Source organism: Cetorhinus maximus, chromosome 8, assembly GCF_964194155.1.
Source record: "Cetorhinus maximus chromosome 8, sCetMax3.hap1.1, whole genome shotgun sequence".
In the NCBI taxonomy this organism is placed as follows: Eukaryota; Metazoa; Chordata; class Chondrichthyes; order Lamniformes; family Cetorhinidae; genus Cetorhinus; species Cetorhinus maximus.
In genome coordinates, this window is record NC_135886.1 from 28390497 (window position 1) to 28415600 (window position 25104).

Here is a 25104-nt window from a genome sequence, read left to right on the forward strand (position 1 = left end):
TTTTCATTAATATTTTTATCCAACAACACATCGAATGATACAAACAAGACCAAACTGTCACCCTTGCGCATTCTCTTCGTGCCCAACTTGTGGGTCAGTTCGCTTGTCCTGGTCCTCCTAAGCAGTGCTACCCCAATGGCTGCAGCATGGCTGGTGGAAGGTTTTTTTTTATTCTTCACAGGATGTGGGCATCACTGACGAGGACAGAATTTATTGCCCATCCCTAATTGCCCTTGAGAAGGTGGTGGTAAGCCGCCACCTTGAACCGCTATAGGCCATGTTGTGTGGGTTGGGAGTTCCAAGATCTTGACCCAGCGACAGTGAAGGAACAGCGAGATAGTTAAAGTCAGGATGGAGTGTGACTTGGAAAGGAACTTGCTGGAGATGGTCATTGCCTGGCACTTAAGTAGCAAGTTACATTTGCGCCACACATCAGCCCAAGCCCGAATGTTGTCCAGGGCTTGCTGCATATGGACATAGGCTACTTCAGTATCTAAGGAATGATGAATAGTGCTGAACATTGTACAATCATCAGCGAACATCCCCACTTCTGACCTTATGATGGCGGGAAGGTCATTTATGAAGCAACTGAAGCAACTTATGAACTCTCTTCCATCAGAAGGTCAGAAGTGGAGATGTTCGCTGATGATTGCACAATGTTTAGTAGCATTCGCAACTACTCAAATACTGAAGCAGTCCATGTCCAAATGCAGCAAGACCTGGACAATATCCAGGCTTGGGCTGACAAGTGGCAAGTAACATTCGTGCCACACATGTTTCAGGCAATGACCATCTCCAACAAGAGAGAATTCAACCATCGCCCCTTGATATTCAATGGCATTACCATCACTGAGTCCCCCACTATCAACATCCCCAGGGTTACTATTGATCAGAAACTGAACTGGACTAGCCATATAAATACTGTGGCTACAAGGGCAGGTCAGAGGCTAGGAGTTGTGTGACGAGTAACTCATCTCCTTACTCCCCAAGGCCTGTCCAACATCTACAAGGCACAAGTCAGGAGTGTGATGGAATACTCCCCATTTGCCTGAATGAGTGCAGCTCCCACATCACTCAAGAAGGTGGACATCATCCAGGACAAAGCAGCCTGCTTGATTGGCATCACACCCACAAACATTAACTCTCTCCATCACTGATGCACAGTAGCAGCAGTCAGTACCATCTACAAGATGCCCTGCAGGAGTTCAACAAGACTCCTCAGGCAGCACCTTCCAAACCCATGACCACTACCATCTAGAAGGACAAGGGTAGCAGATAGATGGGAACAGCACCACCTGGAAGCTCCCCTCCAAGCCACTCACCACCCTGACTTGGAAATATATCGCCGTTCCTTCACTGTCACTGGGTCAAAATCCTGGAACTCCCTCCCTAACAGCACTGTGGGTGTACCTCCACAACATGGACTGCAGCAGTTGAAAAAGGCAGCTCACCACCACCTTCTCAAGGGTAACTAGAGATGGGCAATAAATGCTGGCCCAGCCAGCGAAGCCCACATCCCGCGAATGAATGAATAAAAAAGGAACTGAAGATGGTTGGGCCTAGGAGTTTAGGCTTTGCTGCACAGAAACAGGCCATTTGGCCCAAAAAGTCTATGTCCATGCTAATGCTTCATGCAAGCCTCCTCCCACCCTCCATCATCTAACCCAATCAGCATAGCCTTTTATTCCTTTCTCCCTCATGTTTATCTAGCTTCCCCTTAAGATTTTTTTTATTCATTCAAGGACAGTGGGCTTCGCTGGCTGGGCCAGCATTTATTGCCCATCCCTAGTTGCCCTTGACAAGGCGGTGGGGAGCTGCCTTCTTGAACCGCTGCAGTCCATGTGGTCTGGGTACACCCACAGTGCTGTTAGGAAGGGAGCTCCAGGATTTTGATCCAGTGACAGTGAAGGTGCGGCAATATATTTCCAAGTCAGGGTGGAGAGTGACTTGGAGGGGAACTTGCAGGTGATGATGTTCCCATCTATCTGCTGCCCTTGTCCTTCTAGATGGTAGAGGTCATGGATTTGGAAGGTGCTGACAAAGGAGCCTTGGTGAATTCCTGCATCTTGTAGATGGAACACACTGCAGCTAATGTGCATCGGTGGTGGAGGGAGTGGATGTTTCTGGGTATGGTGCCAATCAAGCAGGCTGCTTTGTCCTGGACAATGTCAAGCTTCTTGAGTGTTGTGGGAGCTGTACTCATCTAAGCAAGAGGGGAGCATTCCATCACACTCCTGATTTGTGCCCTGTACATGGTGGACAGGCTTTGTGGAGTCAGGAGGCAGGTTACTTGTCGCACTATTCCTAGCCTCTGACCTGCTCTTGTAGCCACAGTATTTATATGGCTAGTCCAGTTCAGTTTCTGATCAATGGTAACCCCCAGGACTGATGAACTCCTGCAGTGATGTCCTGGGACTGAGATGATTGACCTCAAACAACCACAACCATTTTCTTTGTTCTAGGCATGACTTCAACCAGTGGAGAGTTTTCCCCATGATTCCCATTGACTCCAGTTTTACTAGGGTTCCTGGAAGCCATGCTCGGTCAAATGCTGCCTTGATGTCAAGGGCAGTCACTCTCACCTCGCTTCTTAAGTTCAGCTCTTTTGTCCATGTTTAGGCCAAGGCTGTAATGAGGTCAGGAGCTGAGTGACCCTGGCAGAACCCAAACTGAGTGTCAGTGAGCAAGTTAGTTCTAAGCAAGTGCCGCTTGAAGCACTGTTGATGACCCCTTCCATCACTTGGCTTATGATCGAGAGTAGACTAATGGGGTGGTAATTGGCTGGGTTGTATTTGTCCTGCTTTTTGTGTACAGGATACATCTGGGCAATTTTCCACATTGCTGGGTAGATGCCAGTTTTGTAGCTGTACTGAAATAGCTTGGCTAGGGGCGCGGCTAGTTCTGGAGCACAAGTCTTCAGTACTACTGGCGGAATATTGCCAGGGCCCATAGCCTTTGCAGTATCCAGTACCTTCAGCCATTTCTTGATATCATGTGGAGTGAATTGAATTGGCTGAAGACTGGCTATTGTGATGGTGGGGACCTCAGGAGGAGGCCGAGATGCATCATCCATTCGGCACTTCTCATCGGAGATTGTTGCAAATGCTTCAGCCATGTCTTTTGCACTAATGTGCTGGATTCCTCCATCATTGAGAATGCAGATATTTGCAGAGCCCCCTCCTCCAGTTGGTTGTTTAATTGTAAACCACCATTCATTAGATGTGACAGGACAGCAGAGCTTAGATCTGATTCCATTGGTTGTGGGATCACTTAGCTCTGCCTGTGTCATGCTGATTATGCTGTTAGGCACGCAAGTAGTCCTGTGTTATAGCTTCACCAGATTGACACCTTATTTTTAGGTATGCCTGGTGCTGCTTCTGGCATCCCTCCTGCACTCTTCATTGAGCCAGAGTTGATCCCCTGGCTTGGTGGTAATGGCAGAATGGGGGAAATGCTGGGCCATGAGATTGTGGTTGAGTACAGTTCTGCTGCTGATGATGACCAGCCCCTTATGGATGCCCAGTTTTGAGTTGCTGGATCTGTTTGAAATCTATCCTGTTTAGCATGGTAGTAGTGCCACACAACACGATGGAGGGTTTCCTCTATGTAAAGGCGGTATTTCGTCTTCACAAGGACATTGCGGTGGTCACTCCTATCGATACTGAAATGGACAGGTGTGAGTGTGTCAGATAGACTGGTGAGGATGAAGTATCAGTCATTCTGACGCAATTGCAGTCACAGATTGAGCAAGATCTAAATTTTATTGAAAACTGAAAGAAGAGACCTAATTTCATGGTCAAGCAATATTCATAAATGACCTGGGCTACCATTTTATATCTGTTGACACTGCGATGAGCTGATGTTCCTCAATGGGTTACAGGTCCATTTGCTGAAAGTTACTGAAAAGTTGACATTTTTATTGTTATATTTGGAAACAGTTAAAGAAAATAGCTCATGTGTCTGTATATCACCAATATCTGTATTATTACTAATATATTAACATAACTTTTAGGAATCAAACCTCAACTTTTTCAACATCTACATTATAATTGTCTGTGCAGGTAATACCTTCTACACACAGACACAGATGCAGACATGAGTGCATATAGAGCCTAACAAAGTTAAGACATGTGGGGGTAGAAATTCTACATCGTTTCACCCATTTTCTTGGATAAAGGATATTGGGGTGAGTTGGGAGTTCTTGAGCCAAAACTCCTGAGTGAAATTATTGAACTGCTTATCCAGCACTCAGAATTATATGAGCAGAAATTTCCTCCAGTTAAATATTGGGAAAACTGAAGCCATTATTTTCAGGCCCTATTCCAAACTCTGATCCCTTGACTCTATCCTTCTCCCTGGCAACCGTCTGAGATTAAGCCAGTCTGTTCACAACCTTGGTGTTATACTGGATCCTGAGGTGAGCTCCTGATCTCAGTCATGCCATCACTAAGACCGCCTATTTCCATGTCTATAACATCACTGGCTTCGTCCCTGTCTCAGCTTATCTGCTGCTGAAACCCTCATTCATGTTTTGTTATTTCTAGAATCAACCATTCCAATGCACTACTGACCGAGCTGTCCAAGGCCTAAAGGACATAGCTGCTAGACTGGGCCTGCAGCAGGTGGTGAGGCAATCAAGAGGGAAAAACATACTTGACCTCATCCTTACCAATCTGACTGCCGCAGATGTATCCGTCCATGACATTATCAGTAGGAATGATCACCACACAGTCCTTGATGAAGTCCCGTCTTCACATTAAGGATGGCCTCGATCGTGTTGTGTGGTACTACCACTGTGCTAAGTGGGATAGATTTTGAACACATCTAGCAACTCAAGACTGGGCATTCATGAGGTGCTGTGGGCCATCAGCAGCAGCAGAATTGTACTCAATCACAATCTGTAACCTCATGACCTGGCATATCCCCCACTCTATCATTACCACCAAGCCAAGGGATCAACCCTGATTCAATGAAGAGTGCAGGAGGGCATGCCAGGAGCAGCATCAGGCATACCTAAAAATGAGGTGTCAACCTGGTGAAGCTACAGCAAAGGACTACTTCCGTGCCAAACAGCATAAGCAGCAAGTGATAGACAGAGCTAAGCAATCCCACAACCAACAGATCAGATCTAAGCTCTCATTCCTGCCACATCCAGTCATGAATGGTGATGAACAATTAAACAAATCACTGGAAGAGGCGGCTCCACAAACACCCCCATCCTCAATGATGGGGGAGCTCAGCACATCAATGCAAAAGATAAGGCTGAAACATTTGCAACAATCTTAAACCAGAAGTGCCGAGTGTATGATCCATCTTGGCCTTCTCCGTAGATCCCTAGCATCACAGATGCCAGTCTTCAGCCAATTTGATTCACTCCACAGCGCTGGATACTGCAAAGGCTATGGGCCCTGACAATATTCCAGAAATAGTATTGAAGACTTGTGCTCCAGAGCTTGCCGCACCCCTAGCCAAGCTGTTCCAGTACAGCTACAGCACTGGCATCCACCCAGCAATATGGAAAATTGTCCATGTATGTCCTGGACACAAAAAGCAGGACAAATCCAATCCAGCCAATTACTGCCCCATCAGTCTACTCTCGATATCAGTAAAGTGATAGAAGGGGCCATCAACAGTGCTACCAAGCAGTACTTGCTTAGAAATAACCTGCTCACTGACACTCAGTTTGGGTTCCACCAGGATCACTCAGCTCCTGACCTCATTACAGCCTTGGTTCAAACATAGACAAAAGAACTGAATTTCAGAAGTGAGGTGAGAGTGACTGCCCTTGACGTCAGGGACGCATTTTACCACGTGTGGCATCAAGGACCCCTAGGAATACTGGAGTCAATGGAAATCAGGGGGAAAACTCACTTCTTCTTGGAGTCATATATAGCACAAAGGAAGATAGTTGTGGTTGTTAGAGGTCAATCATCTCAGTTCCAGGACATCACTGCAGGAGTTCCTCAGGGTAGTGTCCTAGGCCCAACCATCTTCAGCTGCTTCATCAGTGACCTTTCTTCCATCATAAGGTCAGAAGCGTGGATGTTCGCTGATGATTGCACAATGTTCAGCACCATTCATGACCCCTCAGGTACTGAAGCAGTCCACGTCCAAATGCAGCAAGACCTGGACAATATCTAGGCTTGGCAAGTTACATTCATGCCACACAAATGCCAGGCAGTGACCAACAAGAGAGAATCTAACCATTCTCTTGACATTCAATGGCATTACTATTGCTGAATCTCCCACTATCAATATCGGGGTTTGCCATTGACCCAAAACTGAACTGGACTAGCCACATAAATACTGTGGCTACAAGAGCAGGTCAGAGGCTTGGAATCCTGCGGCAAGTAACTCACCTCCTGACTCTCCAAGGCTTGCCCATCATCTAAAAGGCACAAGTCAGGGGTATGATGGAACACTCTCCACTTGCCTGGATGAGTGCAGCTTCAATATCACTCAAGAAGCTCAACACCTCCAGGACAAAGCAACCCGCCTAATTGGCACCCCACCCTCAAACATTCGCTCCCTCCACTATCGAATCACAGTGGCAGCAGCATGTACCATCTACAAGATGCACTGCAGGAACTCACCAAGGTTCCTTAGATAGCATCTTACAAACACACGACCGCTACCATCTACAAGGACAAGGGCAACAGGTGCATGGGAACACCACCACCTGGAAGTTCCCCTCCAAGCCACACACCATCCTGCTTTGGAAATATACCGCCATTCCTTCACTGTCGCTGGGTCAAAATATTGGAACTCCCTCCCTAACAGCTCTCTGGGTGTATCAGCACCACATGTACTACAGCAGTTCAAGAAGACAGCTCATCACCACCTTCTCAAGGGCAACTAGGGATGGGCAATAAATGCTCATGTGATGCACATATCCCATGAATGCATTAAAAAAAATCTCCAGACTGGTCTTCTAAATTCGAATCTCCATAAACGTGACATCATCCAAGCTCTGCTGCCTAAGTCTTAACTCCAAGCAAGTCCCAATCCTCTATCACCCCTGTGCTTGCTGACCTACTTTGGCTCCCAGTCAAGCAACATCTTGATTTTAAAATTTTCATCCTTGTTTTCAAATTGCTCCATGGTCTTTCCCTCCCCTATCTCTGTAATATTTTCCACCCCCATAACCCTCTAAGATATCTGCACTTCTCGAATTCTGGCCTCTTATGCATTGCCAATTCAAATTGCTCCACCACTGGTAGTTATGCCTTCATTTGCTTAGGCCCCTAGCTCTGGAATACCTTCCCTACACCTCTCCTCCTCTCCAGCTCATTTCCCTCTGTTAAGACACTCCATAAACCCCTTTGCTCAAGCTTTTGGCCATCTGAACTAATGACTCCTTCTGTGGCTCAGTGTCATACTTTGTTTTATAATGCTCCTGTGAAGTGCCTTGGGATGTTTCATTATGTTAAAGGTGCTATATAAACATGAGTTGTTGTTGAGCCCCAGATGTGCGCTGGCTGCCAAACTGGAAGCCAGTGACTTATAGGTGTACAATTTTATTCCTGTATTTGGAACAATTAAAGAAAATAGCTCATGTATCTGTACATCACACATATCTGTATCATTAATAATATATTAACATAAATTTTAGGAATCAAACCTCAACTGTTTAAACATCTAAATTACAATTGTTTATGCAGATAACACTTCAGCACACATACACCAATGCAGACATGAGTGCAAATAGAGCCTAACACAGTTAAGATATGCTGGGGGAGAAATTCAACATTGCTTCACCCTTTTCATGGATGAAGGGTATTGGGATGAATTTCAAGTTGGGAGCTCCTGAGCCAAAACTCCCAAGCTAAATTATTAGACGGCTTATCCAGCATCCAGTACTGGATTTGCAGAAATTTCCTTCAATTAAATATTGGGAAAACTGAAGCCATTGGTCACCTGCCTGAAGCAGATTTTAGACTTCCTGCAGATGGATATTGGTGTTAGTTTTTTGTTGGACTTAGATTAAAATTCAGCGACAAATTTGAAGAGCTTACACTTACATACTTTGTTCAGTTGGCCTGGGTGTTGACAGGCCTAACCATTCGTTCCTAAAGGTCTTGTTTGAGGCTGCTCAAAAAAATGGTGAGTTTTTTTTAATCGTTACATTTCTGTAGGGCAGGGAGAAGCAAGGCTGTTCTTCCAGGCTGTACAGATTGCAGATGCTGGCAGCCTGGGGCTGATTCCTTCCACATCTCCGCTCCTCCCCATCCTCCTCAGCAGGGCCTACCAGTGGGCAGGCTCAGCATTGGAGCCAGCTGGAATTGGTCAGACCCTGATTGGCGAGCTGCACCTTGACACCCTATTGGAGGTGTCAGCTGTGGCTCAGTTCATAGCACCCTCGCCTTTGAATCAGAGGGTTGTGGGTTCATATCCCACTCCCGGAAAACCAAGAACTGTGATTGTACTCGAAAGAGTTGCAATCTGTGACTGTTGATAACTCGAAAGAGTTTGACACCCTATTGGCATCTAAAATTATCTGTTTAATACAAATGGGATCCAAGTGGATCAGGCTTTAGGTTTCCCATAATCTGCACAAAAGGCAAATTATATGCTGACTTGCTGCCTCTTTTCAGCTGATCCAATTTCTTGGCCACAATTGGCCCAGCATAACCACACAAGAAAGGGGCAGAAAGTCATGCTTTCACTTATTTTTGTAAAAAAGTGAATATGCTATGGGTTTTTATCAATTACGAAACAAATAATTTAGGGACCTTAGTTGACTTGACTTCCTAAAGGAGGTGTTCTACATTTTCCTACTATCCAGAATAAGTGTAATTCAGAAGGATTACCAGATATCGCCTCAGGCACTGACAAAATGGCGCAGATCTTCCGGTTTCTGGATCATCAGAGACTGGACATACCCCCCTAAACACACGTTGAGACCCCACACACTGACTATGTGGGAATTGTCCAGGAAGTTTGAACTGCTGTGGGCAATTACCCTGCTCCCTGGGTCCCTCCAAAAAAAGTCTCTTGACTCTGAGTTAAAGTTGGAGATTTTGAACAGTTCTGACTTACTTACATAGATAGTTACACAGGACAGGAAAATCCTAGTCTAACTCCTGGGTAGCTATACAACTGATACCCCCCACCCTGCCTACCACAATCACTCACACTGACACCTCCTGACAGCTCCCTGACCCACCAACTCCCCCGCAACCCAAACTGACCCTACCTTACCGTCCGACTCCCCCCTGACCCCCTGACTCCCTCTCAACTCCCCCTTACCCAACCTGACCCAACCCCACCACTCTACTCACCTACCAACCTACCCACCTATCATCCTATCCACCTAAAACTCTACCTGTCTACCATCCTGCCACCCTACCCAACTACCACCCTATCCACCTGCCACTCTACCCACCTACCACCCTATCCACCATACTTCTCTACCCATCTACCACTCCACCCACCTACTACCCTATCCACCTTACTTCCCTACCCATCTACCACTGTACCCACCTCCCATCCTAGCACTCTACCCACCCTACCCACCTACCAGTTCACCCACCTCCCACCCTTCCTCCTACCCACTTACCTCTCCCACCTGCCACTGTACCCTTTTACCCACTTACCTACCTACCCTACCACCTTACCCACCTACACATTCCCCACATCAGCCATTCACTCACCCATTGATTCAGACACTCATACACTAACACACTGAATTGCTGTTTAAATATCCCAGCTTTTCAATGTGTTAGTGAACACTTAGCAGAAAAAGGCAGCTAATGCTATAAAAAGGGGGCGTGGCTTGTCTTCCCCCACCAGTCCAACGCTATATGGCACGGTCCACGTTAGTTTGGGTTTTACCAAACACTTGGTGAATCTGTTGAAAGTCCCTTAAAGTATTTATTGATTGGAAGTTTCCGATTTAAAGGTTAGATAGTCAAAATAAAAATGTTATTATACTACATAAATAAAAAATGATGAAGCCTTAAAGGTGAGTTAGAATGTGAAAGATTTCGCTTTAAGTACAACCTAAAAGCTGATACCATGATACCATTACACAAGGGTCTGCTTTTAATTGGTTTTATGATTCTGTGATTGGAACTGTGAAGCTTCTTCATTGACTGACATCAAAACTTAAGGTAATGGTAAGATACAGGCAATACTATCAGTTAGCTCTCCCATATTTTGCAAACAGTATAAATCTAGCAAGCATAAAAGGACTCTTATAATTCAGAAATGAGCACTGTCTGTATTGTCTTTAATGCTATACAGGAGAAGCGCTTGCATAAAGGATACATCTCAAGGACCTGCATAATAGAGAGTCTGTCCCAAGAATGAGGAAGGCCTTTTGATTTCATTTTATTCTCTGTTAAGCCTTGGCCATTTCATAATCTGCTCAATTTTAATTAATTGAAACCATTTCGTATTCTAGATATATTTGCTATAATATTAATATTCAATCACCAAGATCAGAAATATAATACAGCACATTTCATAAAATATTTCATGTTTACTGTTTTCTCTGTTGAATCCCTATTCTCTGCCTGGCTGATCTTTTCACCCTTCCTTAGTGCAGCTCTTGTTATCCAGTCTCTCTATCTTTCTTCCCATTACATTGCTTTTATTGCCTTGGTGACCCATTACTACTGCTGCTGAAGCACAGTTAGATCAATCAACTGAGCATACGGTATAAAATACAGCAGAGTGAAACCTCATGATTATAAGCTCTGATATTACAGCAAATTCTTCTTGGTGCTACACTAGTTTCATTTTTTTTTCAGTAGAAGAACTCGAACCTCAATATGACGAAATCCCTAAAATATATGCATCAGAGAACTTAATGAATATAGAATAACAAGACGCGGCAGTTGTTTCCCTTCTCTGTCTTTAAACCTTTCACCTTTTTAAGATGTGCAACTGAACCTTTGTCCAATGTAGGGTATGAGAATAAATTAAATGTATTTTTAATTTAACAATATACTAGGGAGAAATGCTGCATCATTCAAATTTGAGTTGCAGCTGTTTTCATCTACAGAAATGGAAAAACAGAATGAAAATTAGTTAGATTTTTTAAAAAATCTTCGATCACTTCCAATACTTTTGGTTGACAAAAAGTACATATCAGACTTTCAATGCCTTGTGATATACAGCTGCACAAATATACATTGCCAATATTTTGCAGTTATATTTTCAATTTCACATATTGGAGTAGAAAATTCATCTGTGCCTGTTTTCAGGACACACAGTGCACCCACATCATGCATCCCATCTGAGAAGCCTGAGGCCTAAAATTGGGAGTAGTGTTTCATTTTAGTGCCTGGTGAGCTACCATCTCCTGTCATGCCTCTACAGACTGCCATCTCAAGAAACTAGTTTCTGGCGAAATGCATCATTGGCAGCAGCCCTCAAGTAAGTGCTGAGGGGAGCGATCGTGCTTAGCAAAGGCTGCCAGGAGTGCTATAGAGAGTAGGTACAAATGCCGCTCCACTCAAACCTGCACAATTTCCTGAGGGGTCTGAAAACAGGTGTACGTTCTTCATTAACATATGCAATGGACCTTTGCCTGTTTTAGGCAGCTATTCCAGATGCTTGATGATCAACAGTTTTCAAGCATCTTTAGAGCACTAGGGCACAAGACACAGCCCGGTTAAACTGGTTACCTTTGCAAAACAGCCACTAGAATGACCAATTTCTACCTCTATGTCTTATTCCTGCAGGATGTATTAATACAGCACACACCAACGTATATAGGTTGCATTCAACAGCATGATGTGAGCATATGCTTGAGAAAGGTTTGATTGATTTTTAACAAATTTAGAAGGAAGGACTCATATATTGCCATAAATCACAAAGCCTAAGCAATATTTGTGAAATCTCATTCATATTCATTAACAGCCTGTTAAATTTATGAAACCCTGTTCTGATCTACAAAATCATATTTTGATTGATTAAATATTCATTTAAACAGCACACAATGTCAAACTTACAATTTTTATATGAATCATTTATTCTTAAATGCAAAAAATGTGAAACTGTGTAGGCATATAAGAAGTAAAAATTATTTATTAAATAGAAATATATGAATCTTTCTTCTACTCAGAATTATTATTTATAACTGTCTTTCCTTTTTTTCTTCTACTTGACATTCCTCACACCCTCCTTCGGTCCTGATGTCGGATGGCTCCAAGCAATGAGCATCCCCATCACTGCTCTTATTGTTCTTTAGAGCTTTTCCAGCAGCAGATGGTGTTACAGTATGGGGAAGTAGAAAGTCAATTTGTTAATTCCTTTTTTTTTGCTTTTGCTCTTCTCCATCTGAAACAACCCTCTTAAGTATAAAATCTGAGAAACATATTTAGTCCCAGGATTTGCTGAAAAACATGCGTCATTGTAATATGCATCTATAGAATATGTCATCTCTATGGTGCATAAGTTCAAGGAATTATGACATGAATGACTTATGTCATTACTCCAGTCATGCCATAATCTCCTGCACCTTTTGTACCCGTGATAGATCCTCACCGAAACAGGTAAAATAGCTCCACCCTCATCAAAATCAATGGCAATCATCAGTTTTCAAAATTAACACTTATTTGGTTGCTGCTGTCACTTAGACCATGAAAGAATTCAGCTTTCAGAATACAGATTGTCTCTATCATAGGTGATGCTTGATCGACACGCACCAGCTCTAGTTATTGCACATTGTGGAAGGGCTTTGCTTCATAATAGATGTTGTCACAACTTTAATGGAATCCTAAAAACAGAGCTACATTTTTAAAATATATAAATTGGGACCCACGTGCATAGGGTTATTTCTGAAATTATCTCCATCTCTGGCTATATTTTGTTTCCAATCACAATCCATGTTTAGTGTATGAGCTCAATAAATATTAATATAAAGACAACTTCGGCCAGAGAAAATGCTTGGCTGTCAAAACAATTAATTCACAAAACAACCAACTCAAAAGGCAATAGTCTTAAATAAATATTTGAATTAAAAACAGGTAATGATAATGGAATTTGACTTTTACAAAAACATTAAATAACCTACTGGGTCACCCGCTGCCTGACATGGAATATTGAATGTGTATCATTCATCAGCTGTGCCACTTCTAACTCACCACTATGCTCACTGCAACGTATTTCGGTCTGTGGTCCAGCAACTTTTGCCTTATATTCACCACTGGAGGATAGGAGAGCACAATGGCTTAATATGACATTTGTCACTAACATATTTAATTGTAATGAATTTCAGGCCATTGTCTTCTGGTGACAGCTTGATTAGAGTGATAAGCACTGGGACATGGTCCTGCAGTCAACTAGTGCCAGAAACTAAGTGGTTTACTTTTGCAGGTTTATCATTAGGAAAAACCTAACTTACATCACAAGTTATTGCAAAAATGACAAAACCCAGACACAACTGACACATTGGGAAGAATTTTCTCAGTTTAGCCCCTGCTGAAGGGGTGGGACCATTAGCAGGGTGGGAATCTGTTGTATTCTCCAGTGGGCTTTGCCAATGCTCTTTAACTGAGCCACAGCATTAACAACCCACCAGATTCCTTAGCCAATCAGGAAGGGCAGGCGGGATGATGTACTGATTCTGTCAAACAAAGGATTTCGACTTAAAGGAACCTAGGCATGGGTTAGAATGGGAAACCACGGGAAAGGAGAGGAGACCTGGGAAGACTGTTCATCCCGTCTCCCCGTCCCCTCCCTCCAGGTTTCTCACTCTTACCTGGTGGTCCTGCAGTGGGGTCTGAGGGATTATATTGAGGTGATCTTACCCCAGGGCCATCTCTCAAACCAAGCAGGCGAGGATGGAAGTAACCAAGAAAGTTAGCAGCAGGAGGTGTTCCCTCCATCTGATTTCCTCTTTAAAGACGCTCCTTAAAACATAGCTTTTTGCCCAAGCTTTTGGCCATCTGACCTCGTGGGCAAAATTTAATGTTCCCGATGTGAGTCTGGTGGGGAACCTACGTAGCTTCCATGGGGGAGCCCCAAGCAAATTAAGTGCTTCTCAGGCACTTAACTAGACAACGTCAGCCTTTCTCCGGGATTTAGGAACAAGGGAATGGAAATCCTGCCCACCAAGAGCTGTTGGCCAATCAGAGACCAGCAGCTCTCCATGGCTAATCAGAGACCAGCAGCTCTCCATGGCTAATCAGAGACCAGCAGCTCTCCATGGCTAATCAGAGACCAGCAGCTCTCCATGGCTAATCAGAGACCAGCAGCTCTCCATGGCTGGCAGGCCCACCAGGAACAATGGCTGCTGCCGCTACTGCTCTGAGGACTTCACCAGGGTTCATTGGATCCCTGGACTCAGAGGGGTGAGGGCAGGATGGGGGTCACAGGGAAGGGGGCAGGATCGGGGTCAGAGGAAGGGGTCACACCTGCACCAATAGGATCCTGGACCTCAGGAGGGCATGACATGTGAGCGGTATAACACTTTGAGGTGCCCAGCCTCATATTCTGGGCGGAATCATCCCAGATTTGCACAAAGTGCGATAGTGGGCGGGGAAAAATAACGTTTTATCTGCCGGTCGCAATAGTGGTTTTTTGCGCTATATCCTCCCATACCTCATTATGCATTCCTCAGAAACATGCCAAATTGCTGGCAAGACTGTCTCTGATTCGCCTGCCCTGCCATCACCTCAGGCCTTCGATAATCCAGGCGCCCCTGCACAGAGCTAGCATGCTTTAAGAGACCGGAAGCTGCTGCAAAGTCATGGCTGCCAAAGGGAGGAAACACGCTGCCCCCAAATTTAGTGACACCTCCCTCAAGCACCTACTGGATGCAGTGGAGGCCCACCATAAAATCCTCTACCCCGCTCTAGGCAAAGACCAGCAAGCAAGCTCACCTATCCAGCATGGGAGGCGGCGGCAGTGGTGTTCAGCACCAACGCTCTGCAAAAGAGGACCACCACCCAGTGCCTAAAGAGGATGAATGATCACCATTCCACCAGGGTAAGTCACCCTTCTTATCACTCTTAGCTCACACAGTCACAAACCCTTCACACATCCACAGAGAGCTCACTCATTGCCAATTCAAGGGACATCACCATTCGCTCTCTCACACATACCTTCATCTGCCCTGCAAACCGTGTCTTCATCCCATCCATGGCACCACTCACCATCCACACATGCCTGGTATCCTTCTCATCTGGCCTGGCAGGCACCCTGCCCACACTCTCTCCATCTGTATTCATGAAGGACAAGCTGGCACACAACAAGAGGGAGAGGTCACAGACTGGTGAGAGTGGTGCGGGACTGCTCCATCTCACTCTAGCTTCCCTTCCTCCTCAAGGAGTCAGCCTGGGAAGGAAATCTGTTGTCCTTACCTGGTCTGGCCTATGTGTGATTGCAGACCCACAGCAATGTGGTTGACTCTTCAATGCCCTCTGAACAAGGACAATTAGGGATGGGCAATAAATGCTGGCCCAGCGATGTCCACACCCCATGAATGAATAAGTAAAAAGCGACGATGGTGCGGAACACCCTCAGTGGACTGTATTGCAGTGCTCCACCAGGCCTGTCGAGGCACCCAAACCTCATTTTCAAAATGGCTATCGTTTGCTCTACCAAAGTCTGGGTCATGGCATGAGCCTCATTGTACCGTCACTCTGCTGCAGTCTGAGGCCACTGCAAGGGCATCATCAGCCACATCCTCTGTGGGTAGCCGTTGCCCCTGAGGAGACAACCCTACAGCCTCTCTGCACCCTGGAAGATGTCAAGGATCTGAGACCTGCTAAGGATGTAGGAGTCATGGATGGTCCCTGGGAATCGTGTGCAGATATGTAGAATGAGCTTGTGGCGGTTGCACACCAGCTAAGTTTTCAGTGAGTGGAAGCCCTTGTGGTTGATGTAGTTGACTGCTTGTTGTCATGGAGATCTAAGCACCACATGAGTGCAGTCGATGGCACCCTGCACCTGTGGAAAACCAGGGATCTGCACGAATCCCAGCACTGTTGCTTCCTGGATTTCCTGATCCTGGGCGAAATGCACAAAGTTCTGTGCCTTTGGGAAGATGGCATCCATGACCTCCTGGATACACTTGTGGGTAAGGCTTGTGAGATCCAGCACAGGTCACCTGTGGAGTCCTGAAAGGAGCCACTAGTGTAAAAATTGAGTGCCACAGTCACTTTCATGGCCACTGGCAGAAGATGTCCTCCATGTCCCCGTGGCGTCAAATCCTTTGGCAGGTGGTATATGTGGCTGACCAGTTCCCTAGACACTGGTTCTCAGTCATCTGCAGGAATGACAGGCGCTGTCTATAGTCCCAGTGTCTAGCGAGGTGCCTATGAATGACCGTTCACTGTGAATCTTCAGCTGCGTGCACAGCAGGCCCTGCTGCCCCTTCAATATGAAGGTGCTCCTCTCTTTGGCCAGCCAGGCACCTCCGCCGCTCTCTTCTTCAACTTTTCTGATCTCTGTAAGCCATGAGGCATACCCCAAAATCACCAGGCTCCATGATCCTGATGTTCTCCTGCAGGATCAAAGAGAGAGATGCGTGCGTTAGCATGGGTGTACTTGGAACCTTTCTTGGTTAAGTCTTAAGGCCTCTTCATGCATGTAGGAGTGTGCTGGCCACCATGTGGATGCCAGTGCGTAGTGCACTCATTGACTATCTGAAACTCCACTCACCTCTGCCCCACTCCACTTGACCAATTGCCGGCAGCTTCGGCCATTGGACTGCATGCTGTGCCCTCAGCTCAGGCACTCCTAACCCACACTGTAAGGCTGCACTGTTAGTTTGAACCATAATAGATACTGGCCCAAACCGTAATAAAGACATTGCAAGGGGCTGTGAGCACCTCCACCAGTGACTGCACCTTGGCCACCTTTTGCAATGGGTTTGTACAACTTGCCCAGTCGGTCAATTGCTCTGCTGCCCCCTAAAACACCCATTCATTTGCAGTCTGTGCCCAAGGGGTGAAAAGTTCTCGAGTGTTTGGTGGCATATTCATGCTTTGGCTTTGCAGAAAAGCTTCAGAGGCCCCACTCCAAACATGTCAATGGAGCTGCAGCTAAATGGTCACAACTGCGGAAGAATACTTATTTTTGACAAGCTTTTCCAAGTGCGTGGCCGCTTCCCTGATTCCAGCAAGCAGGGCTTATTATTAGATGCAAATGTATTAAAATAACGCTCCCAATGTGTGGCGGTGGGAAACGCCTTTAATGGGTGGAGCGGACAATTGCAAACTGGCTTCACGACAGTGTAAAACCAATTTTTGGCCTTCTTGCCAAATTGTCCCCCCCTCCGGCCCGATGCCAATGGGGCCCGAAATTTTCAGCCTCTGTCTTTCCTGGCATTCTCCTGCACAATGCTCCTCACAACACATATTGCATCTGCATTTATTGTTCTCTCTCCAGGCAGCTCACAACCCCATCTAAGCACCAATACTTACACTCACCCTCATCCTATTGCCCTCTTGCTTCCTTGCCTCACAATCAGCCTCCATAATTGTTACCCTTCCCAGCTACCCACACAGGTCATTATTAATGGTCAGGATTCTCTGCTTCCTCTCCCTGCAGGAAAAGAGAGCACACGACCTCATGGAGGAGCAGAGATCTGGAGGGTGGCCTTCCAGTGACAGGCAACTGACGGCCACTAGCAATGCGTGCCGACCTGGTCCACTAGGAAGTAATTCTTGTGTCAGGCGACTGTAAATGTCAGTAATGACCTATCCTGAAAGCCTGAGTCCCCTGAGGCACTGGAGTTTACGCATGTCGGATGAGCTGATCCTGTGCCTGTTGACCCTGTGTTGGGGGTCTTGACTCCTTTCCGCTGGATGTGTCCACTCAGTGTCCATCACCTCTGCCTTGTGGAGTGACTTGTGGCTGAGGAGAAGTCAGCTGGTGTTGGTGTTGCCACTCCTCCGAAGTGCAAAGCAGAGCTGCAGCAGCTGCTCCCATGCTGTGGTGAAGGAGGGAAGGGCAGCTGTCACTTTGTAAAGTGTAAGACAGGTCAGGTGACTTACAAGAAGTTGGCAATCAACAACAACAACAATTTAAATATTAACTTTATATTTATATAGCGCTTTTAAAGTAATAAACATCCCAAGGCACATCACAGGAGCATTGTAAAACAAAATTTGACAGAGCCACATACGGGCTGGAATTTAATCCAGCCAGTCACGGCAGGAAACATGGTGGCTGGGCCTACTTAATTGCCGAAGAGACCAGTCTGCTGGCAGCGGGAAACCCTCCTGCCATTAAATCTAAGGCAGGAAGGGTCTCATGCAGGAAAAAGGCCCACTCGCAGTGGGATGTCAATTTGGCTCAATTGATGTGTTTTTAAATGATATCGCAGAGGGTTAACATGCAGATGAGAAATTGTAAGGACTAAGAATAGACCTTGGGGAACTCCAGAGGTAACAGAGCAAGGGAAGTGAAGCCATTGCAGGCGATTCTCTGGATAAGCTTTGATAGATAAGAATGGAACCAAGCAGGGCATCCGTATGACAGAATAGAAGTGATTTTAAAAAAATTATTTTCATGTGATGTGGCTAGGCCAGCATTTATTGCCCATCCTTAATTACTCTTGAGGCGGGTGGTGGTGAGCTGCCTTCTTGAACCACTGCAGTCCACGTAGTGTAGGTACACCAACAAAGTTGTTAGGGAAGGAGTTCCAGGGTTTTGACCCAGCAGCAGTGAAGGAACAGCGATATAGTTCCAAGTCAGGATGGTGAGTGGCTTAGAGAGGTACTTGCAGATGGTGGTGTTCCCATGCATCTGCTGCCCTTGTCCTTCTAGGTGGTGAAGGTTGCAAGTTTGGAAGGTGCTCTCGAAGGAACCTTGCTGAGTTGCTGCATGCATCTTGTAGATGGTACGAACTCTGTCAGTGGAGGAGGGAGTGGATGTTGAAAGTGGTGGATGTGGTGCCAATCTCGCAGCCTGCTTTGTCCTGGATGGTGTCGAGCTTCTTGAGTGTTGTTCGAGCTGCACTTATCCAGGCAAGTGGAGAGTATTTTATCATACTCCTGACTTTTGCCTTGTAGGTGGTGGACAGGCTTTGGGGAGTCAGGAGGTGAGTTACTTGCTACAGAATTCCCAGCCTCTGACCTGCTTTTGTAGCCACAGTATCCATCTGGCTATATGAAGGAGGGTTGTGTGGGCAATTATGTCGAAAGCTGCAGACTGGTCGAGAAGGTTGAGAAAAGATAGGTTAACATCATCAAGGTCACAAAGAACGTCACTTGTGACTTTACCAATGGCAATTTCAGGACTGTGGCTGAGCTGCAAACCTGATTGGAAAATTCAAACATGGAATTGTGGGAAAGATGGGCCTGGATTGGGAAATGACAATATGTTCAAGGGCTTTGGAGAGGAAAGGGAGATTGGAAATGGGGCAGCAGTTTGGAGGTTTTGGGGTTTCAAAAACAGATTTTTTAAGGAGAGGGGTGATGACAGGAAATTTGAAGGGAAGGGGGAACAGGATCTGTGAAAAGGACACATTACCAATATCAGCTAAAATGGGTAAGGGAAGCTGAGTGGTCAACAGTTTGGTTGGAATAGGATTGAGGAACAAGGAGGTGAGTCTCAAGGACAGGTTGGAGTTGGAGGTTGCATTGCAGGAGATGGGATGGAATCTAGAGAAAGACATGAGTTCAGGGCTAGGGCAGCGGGGAATTTTTGGGGAAGTTTATCCCAGAAGGCTAGGGGAAGGGAGGGAAGTGATAGGGGCAGCTGGACAGATGGTCGCGATCTTTGTGACAGGCAAGTCCATGAGTTCCTTACACTTACCATCAGAGGAGAGGGTGGAGGAGGCAGGGGAGGTGGTTTAAGAAGACAGCTCAGCCCAAATAAAACAAACTGCTGTGTCACAATCTGGTTCATCTAAGGGCAAAGAAATAGCCAATGAAAACAGCGGTGACTAGTGTTACGGTTGCATCCTTGTCAGCAGGTGTCAGACCCACAACTCTATTGAATCCTGAAGTTGACGACATGATTCTTTTGCACACTAGGCACATGTTTTATGAAGTTGAAGGCATGGGATCAGGCCTTGCTGTTGCAGTGTGTTGTGTATGCAGAAACTGTAGAAAGAATATCACACGACATCAATCACTGCTGCATAACAGAGCAAAGTGATTGTTTTCCTGAGAAATTTGATGATGCAGTGATAAAAATGCTGTGCTGCCACCAATGGCAAAGGGATGTGGGCTGTGGGTTGCATATTTAAAGAGCTCATCAATCATTTGAAAGAGAAAAAAGGAAATGGAATCGTATGTCTCTGCACAATCCTGGTTAACTTCACTGCTCTTTGATTTTTATTGTCGGATAAAGTATGATGGATGCACAAGTATCCAATTAATAATCAACCTTCTGTTCAGATGATTTTTCCCCCTATTATTTATTTTCTGTGCTCTGTAGGCAGCTCTGCTGTTTGCTTTGCCTCCTGCATTTTTCACATTTCAGCCCGGCAGATGTGCCAACCACATGTGAAAAAAATCTTCACTTCTCAGACAGAGCAACAGTGGGATATTCAGTTAAGGCAGAGAAAAGAGATGATCATGTAGTGTGCCCATAACACATTAAGAAAGCCAACACCTTGTAGTTTTTGTTGCACTAATGACATAAGATCCACATCGTTCTGGGTTTTTTTTTCTCTGAAGAAATGAGCACTTAAGTAGTGGGTGCTGGTTTTATGGCAGAATCCAGCTAAATACAAAGTTGCCTCAATTGTTTGTTATGTTTGAGTTATGTCTACTGAATCCCCACTTAGCTCATAACAGAACTCCTCCCTTATTCAATAGGCCAGAGAATGTGCGTTTCCTGCATTTATGCCCATTCTGAATGGACATACCTTTATGTCCAAATTTTGGCTTATCGTGATCTAGTATTTTATAACAATTTTTCTAGTGATTTTTTAAAAGATTCTTCTTGCAGAAAGCCAGTTTATTCTCAATCAGGGTTTTAATGCTTTAAAATTGCACCATAAAAGCTTCTCACAATTTAAAAAAAAATGCCTAATGAGCATAAATGATCATTTGGTGGCTGGAATTTTTAAATTCCATAAAGTCATTAAGCTAAAGAAAGGCTTAAAGAAGGAAAATTGCAGTTGTTCTCTGCTTTCCTCATTTCCTCTGATATTAGCTAACAGTGTAATGTTCCTCCACATATGCTTATATCCCATATTAGGGTAATGTGTAATGCCTGGGGACTTGTGAAACTTGCACTAGTTTGTGATTTACCACATATCTTCTCCCTTTCTACATATTCCCTAATTGAAAAGCAAACTATTTTCATTTCTAACTTTAAATACTAATTTTGCTGCTCAAATCTAACTGAATTCAGGAGAGCACAGGCTGCCTGAACTCCAATCCAGAAATAACAGTCATTTGAAGCATAAAAGAGTACGAGGAGAAGACAACCTGGTGAAGCTGACTCCATTTTGCCAATGAAAGCATATACCAGGAATTTTCTAGGGGTTCCCTTGAGCGAAGGTGGGAGCTTCTGCAGAAGGTCAGTGAAGACCCTGGATGCACGATGCAAACAGAGTATCCACTGATCTTCTGCCAAAGTTACAGCATCCAAATGGGAGAACCCACAAAGAAATTACCGGCAATCAACTTCAACCGAGGTCTGATGCTATTTAAACTGCAGTATCAATAATACAAATCATTGCATGGTTTCCTGCAGTGTTGCATATTTATCCAATTTCTCTGAGATTTAGATCTAATCTAGAGGCAATGAATGTGATCTCTGCAGCTTTGTGACAGTTTGTTAAATTCTTTATTGGTTCCTTTGTCTGATTTTTTCCCCCAGTCAAATACACTCCCATTTCCAAATATCTTTGTGCTGTTTTACACTTTTTATGGGCTGAGTTGTTCTCATTGGTGATGTAGTGGAGCTTATTATTTCCCTATAGTGGCTGGAAACAAATGTGAAAAATCTGCTTAAGCAACATTGTACAATGAGCTGAATTTTATTCATCATGTATGAATGGGCACCAATGTGCGATGTCTCACAGTGCCTGGAGGTTTTTTTTTACAAATTCTGTTCAGAAATGTGAAGTGTCAGTAAAAAAAATATTGGTTAATGCATTTAAATCCTGATAGAGCCATGTAAGCATTCAATCCCAACGATAGAATGGGTTCTTTGCCATTATGCATGCTGGGCAGGGAGCTCCATATTCCACAAAAGTCATTTCTATCACAAAACCTGCTGCCACTTCACATTGTTCAGCATTCACTGACCTCACGAGAATTTGGGGCAGGAAGGGAACTTGCTGCAAGGGGATGTGCCAGCGACCTGACTCGGTGCAAGTGCAGGTACAGCAGCTTTCCAACAGCCCATTATATTGTGTTTGTAAAAGGGCTTAGTGCGTTAAAGGATGTCTGTCGTTTATAATTTCTGAATTTCCATGGCTTCAGAGTGAATATTCTATGCTTTGGCATGCAAGTTATTAGGACCTCTCAATAAGTGTTCATTTGTACAGGTTTCACTGTACCCTTTTAGTTCCATCTTGCAAGATGACAAACCTAAACAATGCTGCAGAGAAACATGTACGTTTGACTCAGTGGTATTAATCTTATCCTAGGTCAGAAGATTGGGGGTTCAGACCCTACTCCAGGTAATTGGAACACACAGGCCAGGGTTTAGTGCAAAGGGGCTGGCCCTGCCCACCAGGCAGAAAGTCAGGTGCAAGTCCACCCCTGTCTGTCCTGGAAGCCACAACACGTGGCTCAGGCAATAAGCTGCCTGAAGTCGTGGCTTCCACACCTCTAAGGCAGCATTTCCTACCTGAGGTAGCTGCCAGCCACTCAGAGAGCTGGCAGTCCTTCTGTTCCAGCAGTACCACTGGCAATGGTGGCCATTTCTGGGACTGCAGGCTGCAGACCAGGAGCATCGCTGGAGCCCCAGAGTTCATAGGAGTGGGGCACGGGCTCACTGGGACCAGTTAGGCAGGTCTCTGGTGAAGGAACAGGTCAGCCAAAAGGCTGGGAGGTGGTTCTTACAGCAGGGAAAGTGCTCTATGCAGCACAGGTTGCCTGATCAGATTTCCCCTCCATCCCCACAGAGCCTGCTGCAGGGGCCATATGGTGTGGACCACCCTTGGTGCTGGTAAAATACTAGCAATGGTGGGAAGAAGCCCTTAAGTGGCCAGTAATTGGTCATTTAAAGGCTTCAATTGGCCAAGAGCAAGTGAGCCGCCCGCCACCTACTGAGCTGGTGGTACCAGTAAAGGCAAGGGGAATGCACCACCTGTCAGCTACCAGGAGGATGTAAAATTCTGACCATAATCTCAACTGACACTTCAATGCAGTACTGAGAGCATGCTGCATTGCCAGTGGTGTTGTTTTTCAGGTGAGTTGCAAAACTAAGCCCCATCTGCTTGTTTATTGAAATAGGTAGACCCTGTGCTACAAATTGAAGAAGAGTGCTTCTGGGAAGCATTTATGCCTCAACCAGCATTATCAAAATAAATGAACCAATCATTTACCTCATTGCCATTTGTGAAGCTTTGCATCATATGAACATTGGCTGCTGTGTTTGCCTACATAACAATAGCTATTACACTTCAAAAAGTAATTAATTGGCTGTGATGTGCTTAGGGATTCCTTGAAAATGTGAAAAAGACTATATAAATGAAAGTTCTTTTTTCTTTAAATCGACATACTTTGCCATCAAACTGCTTTGTACTAATAGATTTATAATGATGCCCTTATCCTTTCTACCCTTTCAGTACAGCACTGGGTATATGTAAATGTCAATTAGAGTGATAGGGTATGTAAAGAGCTATATTTCATCCAAAAGCTGTGCATGCCTCTGGGTAACATATTAGTTGAAATGGTGTTGACAAAGTAGTTTGTAATTAGAAGATTGATTGAATTGAGCAAGAAAGTGGAATTGCTGGGCACAAAGGAATTGGACTACCTTTCGCAGGAGAATTTCATAGAAGAAAGGCATGCTGGAGGTCTGTAGCATTTTATGAGCTATTGAAAGTCACATAACTTATATTATCTATTCTATTTTAAAGCTTAAAATCTCAAATTTTAAAAAATACGGAAAACATGAGAATCGCTTGTCTTCACACAATCACTAAATGGCAGGAACGTCAAATGAAAATTAGAGATTAATTACGTAGCAGCCAGTAATTAGAGACAGAATAAAACCCAAAGTACTTTCACAGTCATACTTAGCAACAGAAGTGTGACTAGCTTATGTTGTGGGTCACAGTGAAGTGATTTGTGATTTGCAAATGTGGTTACCAGATACCTACCCTCATTTATCGATTCCCATGGATGGTAGATTAATTAGGACATTGTGATATGCTTCGCATAGTGATGATCGTGAATAATATGGGTCAAAATTTTTGCTCTTGCAAGCATTGCAGGCATTTTAATGTAAATCAGTGGACTTATGGCAAGAGCACTGATGCTTTCAATTTGAGTTCAGTTTAGCTGTTAAATTAAAATACAATTTGTATCAACCGACATGCTGTCAAAGCTTTTTGTCTCGCACTTATTAGGACAGACACAAGAATGGCAAATTACAAAGGGAGCAACTACTGCATGAAAAGAGGTGCTGATTGGTTGGCAAGTCCATGAAACATGTCCAGGCATTATGCCTTTTTTGAATTAAACAAAAGCATGGGGGACCATAGTGCACTGGTTCATTCTCTGTGGCAATGCCTCTGGCCGAGGCATTGCCACAGAGAATGAACCAGTGCACTATGGTCCCCCATGCTTTTGTTTAATTCAAAAAAGGCGTAATGCCTGGACATGTTTCATTTGCCTGTAGAGGATAGGCCCCTGGGTATGAATATATGTAGTTTTGAGCAAATGTAAATGAGCTACATTGTGAGCCTGACTGATAATGTTAAATTGGTTCTTAGCGTAATTCTTAGCGCTCAGGATTGTTCAATAAGCACTGTCCAATCACAGAATCAGTAGGTTCTGGAGTAGTAGGCATACTTGGATAAAGAGAGCAAGGGATTGTCTTAGGCATGGGTCAAAGAATTATGTCAGGCTAGGAAGATAAAAAAGTCAAAATTTATGAAACTCTTTAGATGTAGTAAAAAATAAAAACAGAAAATGCTGGCTGGACCCAGCTTTTGTTTCTTTACTTGTCCCATTGCTACTCCCTTTGTCTCTGCCCCACCAACTCTTTTGCCATTTAATATCT

The 25104-nt window shown here is 44.7% G+C and overlaps 1 protein-coding gene across 4 annotated transcripts in view; it reads left to right on the forward strand.

Moving 5' to 3' along the window:
- Positions 1–25104, forward strand: part of LOC144683528 (chemokine-like protein TAFA-5) — a 376146-nt gene that overhangs the window by 309718 nt on the left and 41324 nt on the right. For 2 of the 4 annotated variants that reach the window (XM_078546607.1, XM_078546606.1), the window contains exon 4: positions 4545–5096. The exons of the other annotated variants lie outside the window; for them this stretch is intronic. In XM_078546607.1, coding sequence (XP_078402733.1) covers positions 4545–4760 — 216 coding nt within the window. In that variant the 3' untranslated portion in view covers positions 4761–5096. Of the gene's footprint in view, positions 1–4544; positions 5097–25104 lie in introns of those variants that run through there. 4 annotated transcript variants of the gene reach the window in all.